The following is a 17,229-nucleotide window of genomic DNA, read 5'->3' on the forward strand; positions in this document are numbered from 1 at the left end:
GATAGGGTCTCGCTCCGTCACCCAGGCTGGAGCGCAATGGCGCGATCTCTGCTCACTACAACCTCTGCCTCCCGGGTTTGAGCAATTCTCTTGCCTCAGCCTCCCAAGTAACTGGGATTACAGGCATGTGCCACCATGCCCAGCTAATTTTTTTGTATTTTTAGCAGAAATAGGGTTTTGCCATGTTGCCCAGGCTGGTCTCAAACTTCTGACCTCAGATGATCTGCCAGCCTCGGCCTCCTAAACTGCTTATAGGCATGAGCCACCGTACCTGGCCTTATCTTTCATTTCGAATGGTAAGCCAGCCTTCAATAAGAATGTAACTCTTTATGTTTACTGCCTTAACCAAATATTAATTAGCCTTATTTTATGTGTACAAATGTTCTAAAATTTCATTAAAGGTTGTTTTTCCCCCCTTAATTAGGCATTCAGTAAACACTTATTATTTTTAAAACTGAGATACTTTAGGTAACATTTTTAGACTTTGAACAATTTATTCTAGCAAAACTCTTTTTGGGACTTCCTCAAAGTTCTCTTTATAATTCTCTGAGTGTTAGCTCTTTACAGTTATAAGCTTTGCTCAATAATTCTCCAACAAAACATGTTATGAAGTAAAACTTTAAATTATTGGATCCTATTTTATCACTGTCTCCTATTAAAAAATGGGAGGTATGCTATCATAATAGAGAAAAATAAATAACTACATCTAAGCAGATAATTTTCAAATTCATTTTGTAAGAGTATTTTCACCAGGATATTTTCTCTCACAATCTCATTTTTGAGAAGGTACTATTAATATATTAGACAAGAAAGCAAAAGACTTGGGTGGTAATATCAGCTCTGTTATAATTAGGTCTATATTACTGCTAATTGACTTAAAGCATCTGAATTTTTCCCACCTATAAAAATGAAGGTGTAGAAAGAATTCTAGGCATTTATTTCTAGCTCTTTAATTCTATGACCACAATTCTGTAAACTAAATTTATCATCTTATCCCCAAAACTCATTCTCCCCTCTAGATTCTCATTTTTTGTTGTTGTTGGTTACCAGTTTAAAAATTTTGGGGCCGTTTTCTCATTCTTTCTTCCCTTACTTCAAAAATCTAACCTCACATTTCCCTTGGTGGCCTCTCACAGTTGTTCTGCTGCTTCCTTTCCATTAATTAATTAATTTAATACATATTTATTATATACCTGCTGATTTAGGATTATGTCATCATCCAAATCCAAATTAAATGCCTTGATACTGTATTGTTCAGTTAGTAGTCCTTACTGATCTTCCTTTCTCCTAGTTTTACATACTCCTACAGAATAATCTCCCCAAACACCATTTTACATACATAACCCATTACACACAAAATAAAATGCACAGTCCTCAGTGTGACATTCTGGATCTTCCACAATCTGGCCTACCTTTGCAACTGTCCCTCCCACTAATTGACCTAACATGAATATGACATGTAGCCCAAATTGTTCTCACCTCTCAGACATGAAAAGAGATATTCCTACTGCAAGGATTTTGCTCAATCTCTTCCTCCCTGCTCTTTCACTACAGCTTCATCAGGATTGTCAAATAGGTTGTTTCCCACATACTCCACACATCAATTCTAACCTATTAGTAATGACTATCTAGAGAATGAAGGAAAAGTTTCTAAAGCCAAAATCTATGAGGAGAAGGGATATGGTGGCCTGTATGCCAGGTATTTGCTATTCTTAATCTACATTGTACTCTTCTGACAAGTTGAATTCTAAACTGACAAATCTTCCTTATTTGCATAAAACCAGAGAAATGTCAGTCCTCATATCACTTATTTTAGCATATCACTTATTTTAAAATAATTCTCAAATTATTTTACCTGTTATTCTCAAATTCATGATGACCAACTCTACCAGAATCACCTAGAACACTTGGTAAAAATATAGTTCACTAAGCTCTATCCCAGACCTACTGAGTCAATCTCAGTGACATAGTTTGGATCTGTGTTCCCACCCAAATCTCATGTTGAATTGTAATTCCCAGGATTCGTGAGGTAGGACCTGGTAGGAGGTGACGGGATTACAGGAGGAGATTTCCCCCTCTGGTGCTTTTCTCCTGATAAGAGTTCTCATGCCTGTAATCCCAGCACTTTGGGAGGCCCGAGGCGGGTGGATCATGAGGTCAAGAGATCAAGACCATCCTGGTCAACATGGTGAAACCGCATCTCTACTAAAAATAGAAAAATTAGCTGGGCATGGTGGCGCATGCCTGTAATCCCAGCTACTCAGGAGGCTGAGGCAGAAGAATTGCCTGAACCCAGGAGGAGGAGGTTGCGGTGAGCCGAGATCGCGCCATTGCACTCCAGCCTGGGTAACAAGAGTGAAACTCCGTCTCAAAAAAAAAAAAAAAGGAGATCTTGATTGTTTAAAAGTGTGTGGCACTCCCAACTCTCTCTCTTGCTCCTTCTCTGGCCGTTTGAAGCGCTGCTCCCTCTCTGCCTTCCATCATGACTGTAAGTTCTCTTGAGGCCTCCCAGAAGCCAAGCAGATGTCAGTATTATGCTTCCTGTATAGCCTACGGAACTGTGAGCCAATTAAACCTCTTATCTTTATAAATTACCCAATCTCAGGTATTTCTTTATAGCACTGTGAGAACAAACTAGAACACTCAGGATATTTTAAACAAGCACTCTCAGATAATTCTGAGACAGGTTTAGAAATCACTGGTTTATAATACTCATAATGCTCTATACTGGAATAAACTTTTAAGCATTCTGTTAGATATCAAGGAGCTGGTCCCTGTCTTTGAAAACCTGTCTAGCCTATTAGTTCTTAACCATAATCACCAATGAAACTTTTTAAAAATGGTATGTATGCATATAAATACGTTTACTTTTTCTTAAGACCTATGGTTATCCTGATATGTGGCCAGGTTTGAGGATCACTGATATGGGTTCACATTATCCCCTGTTACCCATCTGCTGCTTGGCAAGATGCCTTGTGTTGTTACCTTCTGAGCTAATCATGTTCATTACGGCAGTGGGGAAGCACACTGCCTATTGTCATAGCTGTCACAAGTTCTGTGTAGTTACTCCTTTAAGCTTTACTGGGTCTTGGGTGCAAGTAATTCAGAGACTGTGGGGCGAGCGATATACTTCCCCAGAACTACCTCTACTCCTGGGTTGTTTCTTGCTCCTTCTCTGGCTGTTTGAAGTGCTGGTTAGGACTACTTGATTCTTGTTCTCCCGTTGCCTAATACTTCTAATTGTGCTACAAGGCAAGTAGTGGGGCAATCCCAGTGTTGTATTTTGATGTGAACAGATAATAGATTTAGTGCTTTAAAATTCTTTAAATAAGTGATTTTTGTTCAAAGCAATTTTAAAAAATTATAAAAATTCCTTAAATAAGAACATCAAAGGCTCCAGAGAAATTTTTTAGGAAATAAGTGCTGAAACTCTTTCCCATTGCATAAGATTATGTTAGTTATACCCTCATGAGTATATTCTGATATGGAAAATTTGAGGTTTCGAAAAAAACAAACGAATTTTTACCTGTGATCCCTCAATTTCACGATGGAAAGAGTCTGTAGTTTCCTTGACTAAAGCAGTTAATGCATCATATTCAGGTGATGAACAATTAACTTCTTGCTCTATATCTAGATTAATTCCATCCATATGTTGTATTTTGGCCAAATTAAGTTTTTGAGCTATCCAGGATGCTCTGAAACCAGGATCAATTATATCCTTTAAGGATACATCTCCTGTGGAAGAAGCATATATCATTTGAACATGTATGCAAAAACATTTCATTATTTTGGAAGATTAAGCCCCAATGGAGAAACAATATACCAAAGTAACAGAAAACCATTACTCACAAATCTCCACAAAAATTGTTCTCAAGTTAGAAGCAGAAATTGTGGACCATGATTAAGTAAAGGTCATCATGCTAATTTGGCAGTCACATTTCATTCAAAACCATATAGTGGTTTAATTCTTTTAAAAAGATCTTATTTGTGAAATGAATGAGATAGTATCTAAGATCAATTATAGGATCTTAACGAAAACCGATACACATTAAAGGAATTTTTTGGAAAGCTGGGACTATAGTAAGTGATACAAATTTCTCAATTGCTTGACACATAGATCTGGTAACAACATACCTTTAAGTACCACTCTGGCTCCTTTTGAATGAGCGTAGCACATAAGTTCTGAGTCATATTTTCCAAATGCTGCCACAGTTGTAATCTGTGACCAATCATAAGATTTCCAAGTTTTCTGTCCAACATCAAACACAAAAACCTGCCAGAACAGGGATAAGCACCATCATTTAAATCAAGAATATTATGCTGACCATCCAAACTAGCATTCATCAAACACCACCATGCACCAAACACTATGGTGGCAGTGAGGGTACAACAGTGAATAAGACATAGGGGTCCCAATATAATTGGTGGCAGGGGTAATTAGCCAGGCTGGGAAAGAGGGGAAGTATGGGCCAGGAAGGAATAGTGGAGGCAGAGCTGGAGGCAGAGACAGTGTGGTGGTTGCCTAATTAAATATTTAGTATGGCCAACATCTAGAATTTGTGAAGAGGGCACAGTGAAGGACCAGAGAGTGGTAGGGCACGGGTTAAATCATTAAAGGCCTCATAAGCTCTGTTGAGAAGTTAGTAGTACTACCTTGTTTATCTTGAGGTAAAAGAAGAGAATAAAAGCATTTTTAAAAGGAGAAGGTATGCATTTTACAAAAATATTTTCAGCTGCAGTGGGAAATGGATTAAAGATAGACCAATACTGGAGGCAGAATACAGAAGCTGTTGGAGGAATCCAGGTAAGAGATGATGGGGACCTCAACTAAAATTGTGGAGCAGTGGAGTTAGTGAACAGATCTGGAAGATCCTAAGGAGGCAAAATTGACAGGACTTTGTGACTAATCAAATGAGTAGTCGAAAGAGAGAAGATTGATAATACTCAAGTTTCTGGCTACTGCAGATGAAGCCATAAATACTACATTTACTGTTGTTTGTTTGGTGAAGCTAACTTCTTAAAATAGTACTTAGGTCAAATTCTAAGGCAGCTGATGTTTCTCTGGTTATTTTCTTCTCACAGTTAATTCTGGAAGTACAGAAGCCTCATTAATTATTTTATTCCAAGGTATTAATTCATTGATTCAGCAAATAGTTACTGAATTTCCAGTAAGATACAAGGAGAGTATTTTGCTAGGCTCTAAGGAGATAGAGATTAATGAGAGAGACCAGGTCCAGTAAGGAGTTAATTACTTAATTACAACGGGTATTAAGGACTGTAGGTGTTGCAGGGGGCCATGCCAGCATATTAAGGGGTCCTGCTAGCCAGATGAGGCAGGAAAACTTTTCTGAAGATCACACACGTTAGGGGAGGGCTGAAATCAGCAGAATGATGAAAAAGATGTACTTATGGACAAAAGATTGCATTCTCAACTGAGGGAAGAGAAACCCAAGGGTTGCTATACCTCAGGAGAATTCTGAGATTGTAGAACTGAAAAAAGGTCAGTGTAGCTAGAGCACAGAAATCCTGCAAGTATGTGGACGTGGATAAAACCCTTAAGGTCGGCAGTGGCAAGACTAAGTAGGACTTCCTAGACCACTGAAGATTTTGTATTTTATCTTGGCTCAGTGGGAGTCCATCAGAGTTTAAAATCAGGAGATTTGCATTACAAAAGAGATCACTGGGTCCTTGTGAGGGAAATTAGTGAGGGAGAGGCAGTGCGGACAGTGGATGTGAAAGTTAAACCAGGCATTGCTTAATTTTCTCAGTCTTTTCTTTTTTAACTTTTCAGAATTAACTATGTATAACTCATTTTTCTGCTAAGCAAGTGCCCACTGAAATAATAAAAATTCAGAATGTGAAATTAAGTGGCCCACTGTTTTCAGACTCATATTTCTATCAAAACTTCTATTTTAATTCTGATAATTAAGATTCTATTTGCTTAAAAAAAACTAAGAGCCTGTGATATAACAGAAATCCTTAAAAAAAAAAAAAAAAAAAAAAAGCTGGGTAAACTAATTGAAAATTGCAGGGTGCTTTGAACTGGCTGCACTATGAGCTACACCATGGTCAAGCCGTGGTGACCCCTATGACCTGCACATACATCTCCAGAAAAGAAAAAAGAATGGCTAGCTCTGCCATTTTCCTTGCCTCAATCGTTCCTGCCTCACCTGATAAGCCAATTTTGTGACACTGGACCTTGGACCTTGTGACACCCTCCCCGCCCCCCCCCCCCCCCCCCCGCCCGCCCGCCCGGTAACACCCCGCCAGCTTGCAAAAAAATCACCCTGAACTTTAACTTCTGTAACTTTCCACTGCCTACCCCAAACCTATGAAACCAACTCTTATCCCACCACCTTCCACTGACTTGGGACTCAGCCCACTCATACCCAGGTGAATAAACAGCCTTGTTGCTCACACAAAGCCTGTTTAGGTGGTCTCTCCATTCAGAGCACGCTTAACATTTGGTGCCAAAACCCAGGACAGGGGTACTCCTTTGGGAGACCAACCCCCTGTCCCCGCTCTTCCTGTGTGAAAAGACCCACCTGTGACCTTGGTGCATGAGACCAGCCAATAATCCTCTCACCACCTTTAGATCTGGTAAGCGGTCTCTCCCTCTCTCTCTTCCTTTAAATCCTCCTCCTTCTAACAGAGAAAAGAGACAAGTCTCTCCCTTTCTCTGTCTTCCTTTAAATCCTCTTCCTTCTAAATAGAGAAAAGGAGACAAGTCTTGGAGACTAGTCTCTCCCTCTCTCTTTTCCTTTAAATCCTTCTCCTCAGCAGAGGCAAAGGAGACATTCTTTATCCATGCACTCAAAGACTCCAATGTTGGTCACAGCCTCAACTAGGGAAAATGCTCTTCCCTTGGTGTCTGGGCAATAGCGGGGACACCTGCCTGATCACTCACCCAGGTTACAGCCCAGGACTCAATCAGGGACTCTTACTGAAAACCCTGGTAGCTGCTCACCCCTCGTCTACTCTTTTCCTTAAAACATATCTCCTTCACTATGGGCAATATTCCGCCCTTTATTCCTCAGTCTTCGCCTCTAGCCTGCATCCTAAAAAAACTTAAAACCGCTTCAATTGTTGCCCTATCTGAAACCTAAATGTCTCATTTTTTTCTGTAACACAGCCTGGCCTCAATACAAATTAGACAATGATTCCAAATGGCACTTTCAAACTGTCCATTCTGTGAGATCCAGAGAATTTTTGTCCACGAATGGGCAAATGATCTGAGGTGCCATATGTCCAGGCATTTTTTACACTCCAATCCCTCCCTAATCTCTGCTCTCGATGCAACCCGTCCCAAATTTTCCTTCTCTCCCTTCCATCCACCCCTCCCCTACCTCCACCAGTGATTCAGAATCATCCTTGTCCATCAACCCTTCTGACCTTTCTCCTCTCCACCTGTCCAAACCAGAACCTAATCGAAATCCTAACCCCCCACCAGAGCCTCCCTCCTCCACCTCTGCCTCCAACTCACCTCCTTATACCCCTCCTTGTCACTTCTCCACCTCATACCCAGTCCAGCTTACAGTTTAGTCTCGCAACTAACTCCTCCGCCCTTGCCAACAATTCCCCATTCCAGAGGTGGCTGGAGCCTAAGGCATAGTTAGGGTTCATGTTCCTTTCTCTTTATCCAATATTTCCCAAAGCAACCAACAATTAGGCTCCTTTTCATCAGATCCCACTAAATATAAACAAGAGTTCCAATATCTCACCCAGTCCTGTAACTTAACTTGGAGCAACTTAAATGTCATCCTCACCTCTACTCTCACCCCAGAGTAGCGGGACAGTTTACACCTTGGGCCAATCTTACTCTGAAGACTGCTGGCACCTTGAGCCCAGCCTACAGGAAGGTACTAGGACAGTTCCCCGGGAAGATTCCCCAATGAGAATACCAGGCAGGCTCCCCTGGTACAGCCAGGTGAGATTACATGATCTCCTGCCTTGTTGAGGGATTCAAAAAATCAGCACATAAGGTTGTTAACTATGACAGACTTGAAGAAACTACCCAGGGCAAAGATAAAAATCCAGCCCAGTTCATGGTGTGTTTAGCAGCCACCCTCAGGTGATTTACTGCCCTGGACCCAGAAGGGCCAGAAGGCAATCTTATTCTTTTTTTTTTTTTTTTTGAGACGGAGTTTCGCTGTTGTTACCCAGACTGGAGTGCAATGGCATGATCTCAGCTCACCGCAACCTCCGCCTCCGGGGTTCAAGCAATTCTTCTGCCTCAGCCTCCTGAGTAGCTGGGACTACAGGCACGCACCACCATGCCCAGCTAATTTTTTGTATTTTTAGTAGAGACAGGTTTTCACCTTGTTGACCAGGATGGTCTCGATCTCTTGACCTATGATCCACCCGCCTCGGCCTCCCAAAGTGCTGGGATTATAAGTGTGAGCCACCGTGCCGGCCTGGCAATCTTATTCTTAATATGCATTTTATAACTCAATCTTCTGCCGACATTAGAAAAAAAACTCCAAAAACTAGATTCTGGTCCTCAAACCCCACAACAGGAATTAATTAACCGCACCTTTAAAGTGTTTAATAATAGAAAAGAAGCTGCCTAGCGACAGCGTTTTTCAGAATTACAAATGCTTGCCTCTGCTGTAAGACAAACCCCAGCTACACCCTCGGCTCCAAAACACTTCACAGTGCCCAAACCACAGCATCCAGGCCCTCCTTCAGGACCTCCTTCCCCAGGACCTTGCTTCAGATTCCCTGGCCACTGGGCCAGGGAATGCGCACAGCCTGGGATACCTCCTAAGCCGTATCTCATGTGTGTGGGACTCCACTGGAAGTCAGACTGTCCGACCCACATCATAGCTGCTCCTAAAGCTCCTGGAGCTCAGCTTCAAAGCTCCCTGGCTTAACTCCTTCCCAGATCTCCTCGGCTTGGCAACAGAGGATTGACGCTGCTCAAATGTCTCGGAAGCCCCCCTGGACCATCACAGATGCTGAGCTTTGGGTAACTCTTACAGTGGAGGGTAAGTCTGTTCCCTTCTTAATTGATACAGGGGCTACCCACACCACACTGCCTTCTTTCCAAGGGCCCATTTCCCTTCCCTCCATAACTGTTGGTATTGACAGCCAGACTTCTAGACCCCTTAAAACCCCCCAACTCTGGTGCAGAATCGGGCAGCACTCCTTTACACATTCCTTCCTAGTTATCCCCACCTGTCCCCTTACCAGGCTGAGACATCTTAACAAAATTATCTGCCTCCTTAACTATTCCTGGACTACAGCCACATCTCACTGCTAACCTTCTACCTGATTCAAAATCTCCCTCAAAACCCCCCTCACATCTCCCTACCTCAACCCAAAGGTATGGGACACATCCGCCCCATCCCTGGCAACCGATCACACACCTCTTACCATCCCGTTAAAACCTAACCATCCTTACCCCACCCAGCACCAGTATCCCATCCCACAACAGGCTTTAAAAGGCCTAAAGCCTGTTGTCACCCATCTGTTACAACGTGGCCTTTTAAAGCCTACAAACTCTCCTTACAATTCCCCTATCCTACCTGTCCAAAAACCAGACAAATCCTACAGGCTAGTCGAAGACCTTCGCCTCATCAATCAAATTGTACTTCCCATTCATCCTGTTGTACCAAACCCTTATAACCTCCTATCCTCCATACTCCCTTCCACAACTTACTCTTCTGTTCATGACCTTAAAGACGCCTTTTTCACCATTCCCTTACACCCATCCTCTCAGCCTCTTTTTGCCTTCACTTGGACTGATCCCAGCACCCACCAGTCTCAACCACTCACCTGGACCATTCTGTCCCAAGGTTTCAAAGACAGCCCACACTATTTTGGTCAAGCCCTTTCCCGGGACCTACTCTCCTTCAGTCCATCTGCCTTCCATCTTATTCCCTATGTGGATGATCTTCTTCTTTGCAGTCCCTCTTATATATCCTCCCAGCAAGACACTCTCCTGTTTCTTCAACTTTTATACTCAAAGGAGTACCATGTGTGCCCTTCCAAAGCCCAAATTTCTTCCCCATCTGTTACCTCTCTTGGTATAATCCTTGACCAGCACACACATGCTCTCCCCGCTGACCGTATCTGTATCTGGTTAATCTCCTGAACCCCAACCACATCCACTAAACAACAGCTTCTCTCCTTTCTAGGTGTTGTAGGATACTTTCGCCTCTGGATACCAGGTTTTGCCCTACTAGCCAAACCACTTTATAAACTTACAAAAAGGGAACTTAGCTGGGCCCACAGACCCTAAATCTTTCCCCCATTCTCCCTTTCGTTTGTTAAAGAAAGCCTTGGAAACAGCCCCTACGCTAGCACTTCCCAACTTTACACGGCAGAAGTAAAAGGCTGCGCAGGGGGGGTTCTTACACAAGAGCCAAGCCCACAACCTGTTGCCTTCTCGTCTAAACGACCTCACAGTCCTAGGCTGGCTGTCATATTTACACACAGCAGCCACTGTGGCTGTAATACTTCTAGAATCCCTTAAAATTACAGGGTGTGCTCACTTTCTATAGCTCATACAACCTCCAAAGTTTAGTTTCTTCTTCACACCTTACACACCTACTTTCAACCCCTTGCCTTCTCCAGCTTTATGCACTCTTTATTGAAACCCCCACCATAACCCTTGCTCTCAGTCCTGAGCTTAACCCACTCTCCATACCCCAAACCCCATGACTGTATCTCCCTAATCAATATAGCATCCTCCCCATTTCTACATATTTCTCTCTTTCCCATTCCAGACCCAGACCACACATGGTTTATTGATGGCAGTTCCTCAAAGCCCACTCAGTTGGCACCAGCCAAAGCTGGTTATGCTCTTGTACCCCACTCATCTATTATCAAGGCTGCCATACTGCCCCCCTCTACCACTTCCCAACAAGCTGAACTTAACGCCTTAACCCAGGCTCTCACATTTGCAAAAGGGTTACACATCGATATTAACACTGATTCTAAATATGCCTTCCACATCCTTCACCACCATGCTGTTACATGGACAGAAAGAGGTTTTCTCACTACACAAGGGTCCTCTATTATCAATGCCTCCTTTTAAAAAACTCTTCTTTAAGCTGCTCTCCTTCCAGCCAAAGCTGGAGTCATTCACTGCAAAGGGCACCAAAACCCATCAGACCCCATTACCCAAGGAAACGCCTATGCCGATAAAACAGCTAAAGCAGCAGCTAACACTCCAGTACCTGCCCCTCATGGCCAGTATTTCTCCTTCTCATCTGTTACTCCTACATACTCTCCCTCCAAAACCCTAAGTTACCAATCATTTCCTACTGAAGGCAAGTGGTTCTTAGACCATGGAAAATTCCTTCTCCTAGCCTCACAAGCCCATTCTGCCCTCGCATCCTTTCATAATCATTTTCACATAGTATACAGGGTTCTAGCCTGTCTTTTAGAACCCCTCATTTCTCTTCCATCATGGAAATCCATCCTGAAAACTCAATGTTCTGTCTGCCACTGTATACTACTCCCTAAGGCTTCCTTAAACTCCCTCCTTTTCCTACACATCAAGCCAGGGGATTTCCCACACAAGACTGGCAAATAGATTTTACTCATATGCCCAGTGTCCACAAATTTAAATACCTTTTAGTCTGGATCGACACCTTTACTGGATGGGTTGAAGCCTTTCCTACCGGGTCCGAAAAAGCTACCGCAGTTATCTCTTCTCTCCTAATTGATATAATCTGACTTGGTCTTCCTACTTCTAAACAACCTGACAATGGACCAGCCTTCATTAGCCAAATTACCCAAGCAGTCTCCCAGGCCCTTGGCATTAGGTATAATCTCCACACCTCATACCACCCTCAGTCCTCAGAAAAAGCAGAAAGAACCAGAGGTTTTTTAAAAACACATCTCACCAAATTCAGCCTTCAACTAAAAAAAGACTGGAGAGTTCTCCCCCTTGCTCCCTTCAGGATTCGAGCTACTCCTAAAGAACCCAGAGGGTATGGCCCCTTTTAACTCCTGTATGGCCACACTTTTCTGCTTGGGCATAATCTTAATTCCAGACACCAGTCCTCTTGGTGATTATCTTCCAGTCCTCTAATAGGCCAGACATGAAATCCACCAGGCTGCTAATTTTCTCTTACCACTCTAGAACTCCAGACAACCGGGCATATGAAGACACCCTAGCCGGAGGTCAGTCCTAGTTAAAAGCCTAACTCCTTGGTCTCTGTAGCCTTGGTGGATAGGACCCTTCCTGGTCATCTGTAGCACCTCAACTGCTGTCCATCTACAAGACCCTCCCCAGTGGGTCCATCAGACAATCAGCCTAACTCCTCCACCCCCTCCTGGAAGTCCCAAGTACTCTCCCCTACTTCTCTTAAACTCACCCATATCCCCAAAGTGGAAGAATAACCCTATATAAACCTAACATACCGTTTCTACTTAAACCAAACCTCAGAAAGTCTCTCTTTATATGTTCTGCTCTTGTTTACACTGCCAGTATACACTTTTCCTCCAAGCAATTACAGCTGATATTTCACGGTTTTACAATCAGGCTGCCACCCCTAACTCTCTCTTAGAGTGGAGAGATGACCTTCTATGGCAGGGAACTCTCCAATTCTTCCACCTCGATGAAGTCCTCTTCTCTTCTTTTATATTCACTCAACCTCACTCCCATCCTCCTGCTACCCTCTACCCCTACCTAATTACCTCCAACAAACCATCAGCCTAACCCACTGTCTCCTATTTCAGACCCTTCCTTAGTTAGAGATTGTTGGCTAAGCATATCCCTCTCCTCTTTCTCCTACACAGCCGTCCCCGCCCTACCAGCAGACTGGGCAAACTCTCCCATCTTTTTACACCTCCAGACTTCCTTCAACAACCCCCAACTGTGCCCCTCAGAAGACCTCCTCTACTTTCTAGAAACATTCGACAAAAACACCCGGATATCTCATACCAGTAGGCTGCTGCTCTTCTTCACACCTACCTACATAATTTTTCCTCTTACGTCAACTCCACACCCCCCATTTTTGGACCACTAGCCATACAAACAACTATCCCTACTGACGCTCACTTACACATTTCCCGGCAATCACCTAATGGAATTCCCCTAGGAAACCTCTTTGTGGTCCTTTACACTTCACCTCCAAGGCCCTGTCACCCATGTTAACCAAGAAATAGGAACATCCCAGCTTCACGTTACTGAAAGGCCCTCCCTCATTACTAGCACTCTTAAGAATGTCAATAGGAAATTTTGCTAGGTAGGCATTTACCCTCTCTCTCACCCCATCCTTGGCTGCCCTCCCCTGGTTCATCACTCTCCTCTAGTTCCCTCTTCCTGCCTGCTCATACCCAACCTTGTTAATGAAAGTGAATGGTTACTCATAGATACCAAATGCTTTCTCATACACCAAGAAAACAAGGCCTCTCCTTCCACACAATTACCCTATCAAACCCCACCACACTCTTTAACAGCCACGGCCTTTGCTGGTTCCCTTGGTGTCTGGGTGAAAGACTGCAGTCCCCCAGAACACTTTCTTACCTCTTCAGTCTACACTTCCAATTCTGCCTCAGCCAAGGACTTTTTTTCCTCTGTGGCTCTTCCATCTACCTCTGCCTTCCTAACAAGTGGACAAGCTAATTTTCCTTACTCCCAAAATCCAGTTTGCCAACGGAAATGAACCCCTCCCTGTCCCCTTTGTAACTCCTACATGACAAAAAAAGAGTCGTTCCATTATCCCTCTTGCTTGTAGGATTAGCAGTCTCCACTGCTGCAATCGGGACAGGCACAGCAGGCCTCACTACTTCATCACCACTTTCTGCAGTCCCTTGATTTTTCTGCCAGCATTTCAGACATAACTCAAAACTCTATCTGTTCTCCAAGCCCAAGTTAATTCCCTGGCTGCTGCTATCCTCCAAAATCGCCGAGGCCTTGATATACTGGCTGCCGAGAAAGGAGGACTCTGCCTATTCCTAAATGAAGAATGTTGCTTTTATCTAAACCAATCCAGCCTTGTATATGATGCCATCAAAGACTTAAAGACAGGGCCCAAAAGCTCACTAATCAGGCAAATAATTATTCTGGACCTAGATGGCTACTCTCTAACTGGGTATCAGGGCTCCTTCCATTGTCAGGCCCCTTAGCCGCCCATTTTTCTGCTTCTCTTATTCAGACCTTGCCTTTTCATCACTTCTCGGCCTTTTGGCTAAGATTAAGTGCAGACCTTGCCTTTTCAGACTAATCTCTTAATTCCTACAAAATCGTATCCAAGCTATAACCAATCAGTCAGTACAACAAACGCTCCTTTTAACAACCCCACTATATCAACCTTTGCCCCAAAATCTCTTGGCAGTCTAAATTCTTTCTCATTTTTAGGTCTGCACGCCACCCCAATCCCACCCAAAGAAGCCCTGAGAAACATCGCCCATCACCCCTCTATACCCCCCAAAATTTCACTGCCCCCACAACTGTTTCTAGTTTTTACCTTTTTCCTTTATATTATTAATATAAAAAGGCAGGAATGCAAGGTTCTGAACGGGCTGCACCATGGTCAAGCCATGGTGACCCCTGTGACCTGCATGTACATCTCTAGAAAAGAAGAAAGAATGGCTAGCTCTGCCATTGTTCCTACCTCAACTGTTCCTGCTTTAACTGATAAGCCAATCTTGTGACATTGAACCTTGGACCTTGTGACATTCCCCTCCCCCTGCAAGGAGAGAAGAATAGATAGATCCTGCAGTGCCTGATTAACCATCCTTGACACATTCCACCACTATTCTGGCTTAACTGATAAGCCAACCTTGTGACACTGGACCTTGCACCGGTGACCCTCCTTCCCCCTCACACCCTTGGGCTTGCAAAAAACCACTCTGAATGGCTAGGTAGGATGGCTAACACCTGTAATCCCAGCATTTTGGGAGGCCGAGGCGGTTGAATCACAAGGTCAGTAGATTGAGACCATCCTGATTAACACGGTGAAACTCCATCTCTATTAAAAAAACAAAAAATTAGCCGGGCATGGTGGCACATGCTTGTAGTCCCAGCTACTCCAGAGGCTGAGTAAGGAGAATCACTTGAACCCAGGAGGTACAGGTTGCAGTTATATATAGTGAGCTGAGATCACACCACTGCACTCCAGCCTGGGCAACAGTGAGACTCTGTCTCAAAACAAACAAACAACAACAAAAAAACACCCTGAACTATAACTTCTGTAACTTTCCACTGCCTACCCCAAACCTATAAAACCAACTCCTATCCCACCGCCCTCTGCTGATTCTCTCTTCAGACTCAGCGTACTTGCACCTGGGTGAATAAACAGCCTTGTTGCTCATACAAAGGCTGTTTAGGTGGGCTCTTCATTCAGAGCATGCTTAACAAAAATATAATGGGAAAATGCCATGTAGTCTAGTCTTTGTGTTTGAAAAACATAGAAAACGCCAGTAGGGGAAAAAGACCATTTACCATGAACATTCATGAGCATAATTTTGCTTCTTTCTATAGTAGGTTTTCAAAGTGCCGACAGATATTGTCTAACCCACTATTGTTTTTTGTTGTTGTTTTTTGCGGGTTTTTTTTTTTGAGACAGTCTTCAGTCTGGGCGACTGGGTGTCTTGCCCAGTCGCCTAGACTGAAGTGCAGTGGTGTGACCTCAGCTCACTGCAACCTCCACCGCCTGCTCCGCCTCCCAGGTTCAAACGATTCTCCTGCATCAGCCTCCTGAGCAGCTGGGATTACAGGCACCCTCCACCACACCCGGCTAATTTTTGTATTTTTTAGTAGAAACGGGGTTTCACGATGTTGGCCAGGCTGTTCTCGAACTCCTGACCTCAAGTGATCTGCCTGCCTTGGCCTTACAAAATGATTATCAATCTCAAAAAGAGATTGAGAAAATTAAGAAATGTCTGGTTTAACTTTCACAGCTACTGCCCCCACTACCTCTACCACTGCACTCGGCCTGATTGTTTAAAACTTTTTAATGATTGTTTAAAACTTTTTAACTGGGAGGCCATTATGCTGAAACTGTTCCAACTGCTTTGGATTTCCTGCTTAAGCAAACTACAGCCCAATGTAAATAGTGAAGGGAAACTTAAGCTTAACCTATCAGAAACTGCCAATTAGGCAGGAATTTTTCTAACTAGGAATTCTTCCCCAAGTCATAGCTAAATAAGGCAAACAGTCATAGCCAACCAAGTAATTATTTTCCTTTGCTTCCGTGTTCAGCCTATAAAAAGCCCATGCTACTAAAGTAGACCTCTTTGAAACCCTTCTAATTTAAGTACTGCCGATTCATAAGTTGTTCTTTGCTCAAATAAACAAGGTTATCCTACTTTGTCTGCAATTTTTCTTTTAATAAGATGTTAGGTTTCCACACTAGGCAGGTTATCCATAAACACTTTCACCATTTTTATTTCTTCTCCTAAGTCATGTATATATACTTTTTTACTGGCAACCAAGTGCCCATGCCTCAGGTTAATGGACTTGAAGCCTTATAAATTGTTACGCAGATAGAATAAAAATGTACTGAAAGACCTATTTTTACCACTCTTCTTGGGCGGTTTTGAGATGCTTTGAAGGAAAGGGCTAGTAGGTATAGAAAAGTAAAGGTAAGCAAAATATTCTGCAATCTAATATACTGTTGGGAGTGCTGAGATTCTTTCAAACAAAATCCTCATTCTCTTGGAAACACAGAAATAGATTATCCTACCTTGTTTGCTTTTTACACCCAGAGTGCCTCGGCAGAAGCAGAGCAGGGGAATGAAAGGAGCTTGCCTTAGGAGTCAGATTTGGTTTGAACACTCGCCTGCTAGGCAGGCACTTACAGGCTGTGAGGCCTGTGAGGCGTTAAGCTCTCTGAGCCCGAGCTTCCTCATCTATAAATTGAAGGCTCTGTAAGCAGGAAGGCCCTCACGGAGTGGTCAAAGCTGGTTTCGGCGGTCACAGCACCTCTCCTAATCCTAAGGGCTCGGTTCTACTCTTGACAACTTCTTCGTGCCCTGAGGCCCAGACATAAAGGAGCAGGGGAAGGCGCTGACCTCGAAGTCTGGACGGTGGCGGATCGGACGGCAGAGCTCGGGCTCCGGGCACGGGCAGTCGGTCCCGGCCGCGAGCGGCAGCGCCAGCAATGCTAGCAGCGCTAGACCCAGAACGCCGCGGGGCTGGCGAGCTAGGAGGCGCCAGCGTCCGAGCTGCGGCCGGGACATGGCAGCGGGTCGAAGGGGCCACAGCTTGTTCCTAGCGCCTGGGTGGGCGGGGCCTGCTGCGCGTCCCGGAAGGGAGGGGTGAAGAGG

At 43.8% G+C, this 17,229-nt stretch overlaps 1 protein-coding gene across 4 annotated transcripts in view; it reads right to left on the bottom strand.

The window, feature by feature from the left end:
* Positions 1-17,189, bottom strand: part of CTBS (chitobiase) — a 51,812-nt gene extending 34,623 nt beyond the window's left edge. For 3 of the 4 annotated variants that reach the window (XM_010347003.3, XM_003921362.4, XM_010346994.3), the window contains exons 1-3: positions 16,975-17,189; positions 4,135-4,273; positions 3,527-3,735 (exon numbers count right to left, since the gene is read on the bottom strand). In XM_010347003.3, coding sequence (XP_010345305.1) covers positions 3,527-3,735; positions 4,135-4,273; positions 16,975-17,142 — 516 coding nt within the window. In that variant the 5' untranslated portion in view covers positions 17,143-17,189. Of the gene's footprint in view, positions 1-3,526; positions 3,736-4,134; positions 4,274-14,573; positions 14,778-16,974 lie in introns of those variants that run through there. The other variant, XM_074381091.1, reaches the window with a different exon arrangement.
* Positions 17,190-17,229: the final 40 nt, after the last annotated feature.

The sequence above is a fragment of the Saimiri boliviensis genome, chromosome 11, assembly GCF_048565385.1.
Source record: "Saimiri boliviensis isolate mSaiBol1 chromosome 11, mSaiBol1.pri, whole genome shotgun sequence".
Classification (NCBI taxonomy): domain Eukaryota; kingdom Metazoa; phylum Chordata; class Mammalia; order Primates; family Cebidae; genus Saimiri; species Saimiri boliviensis.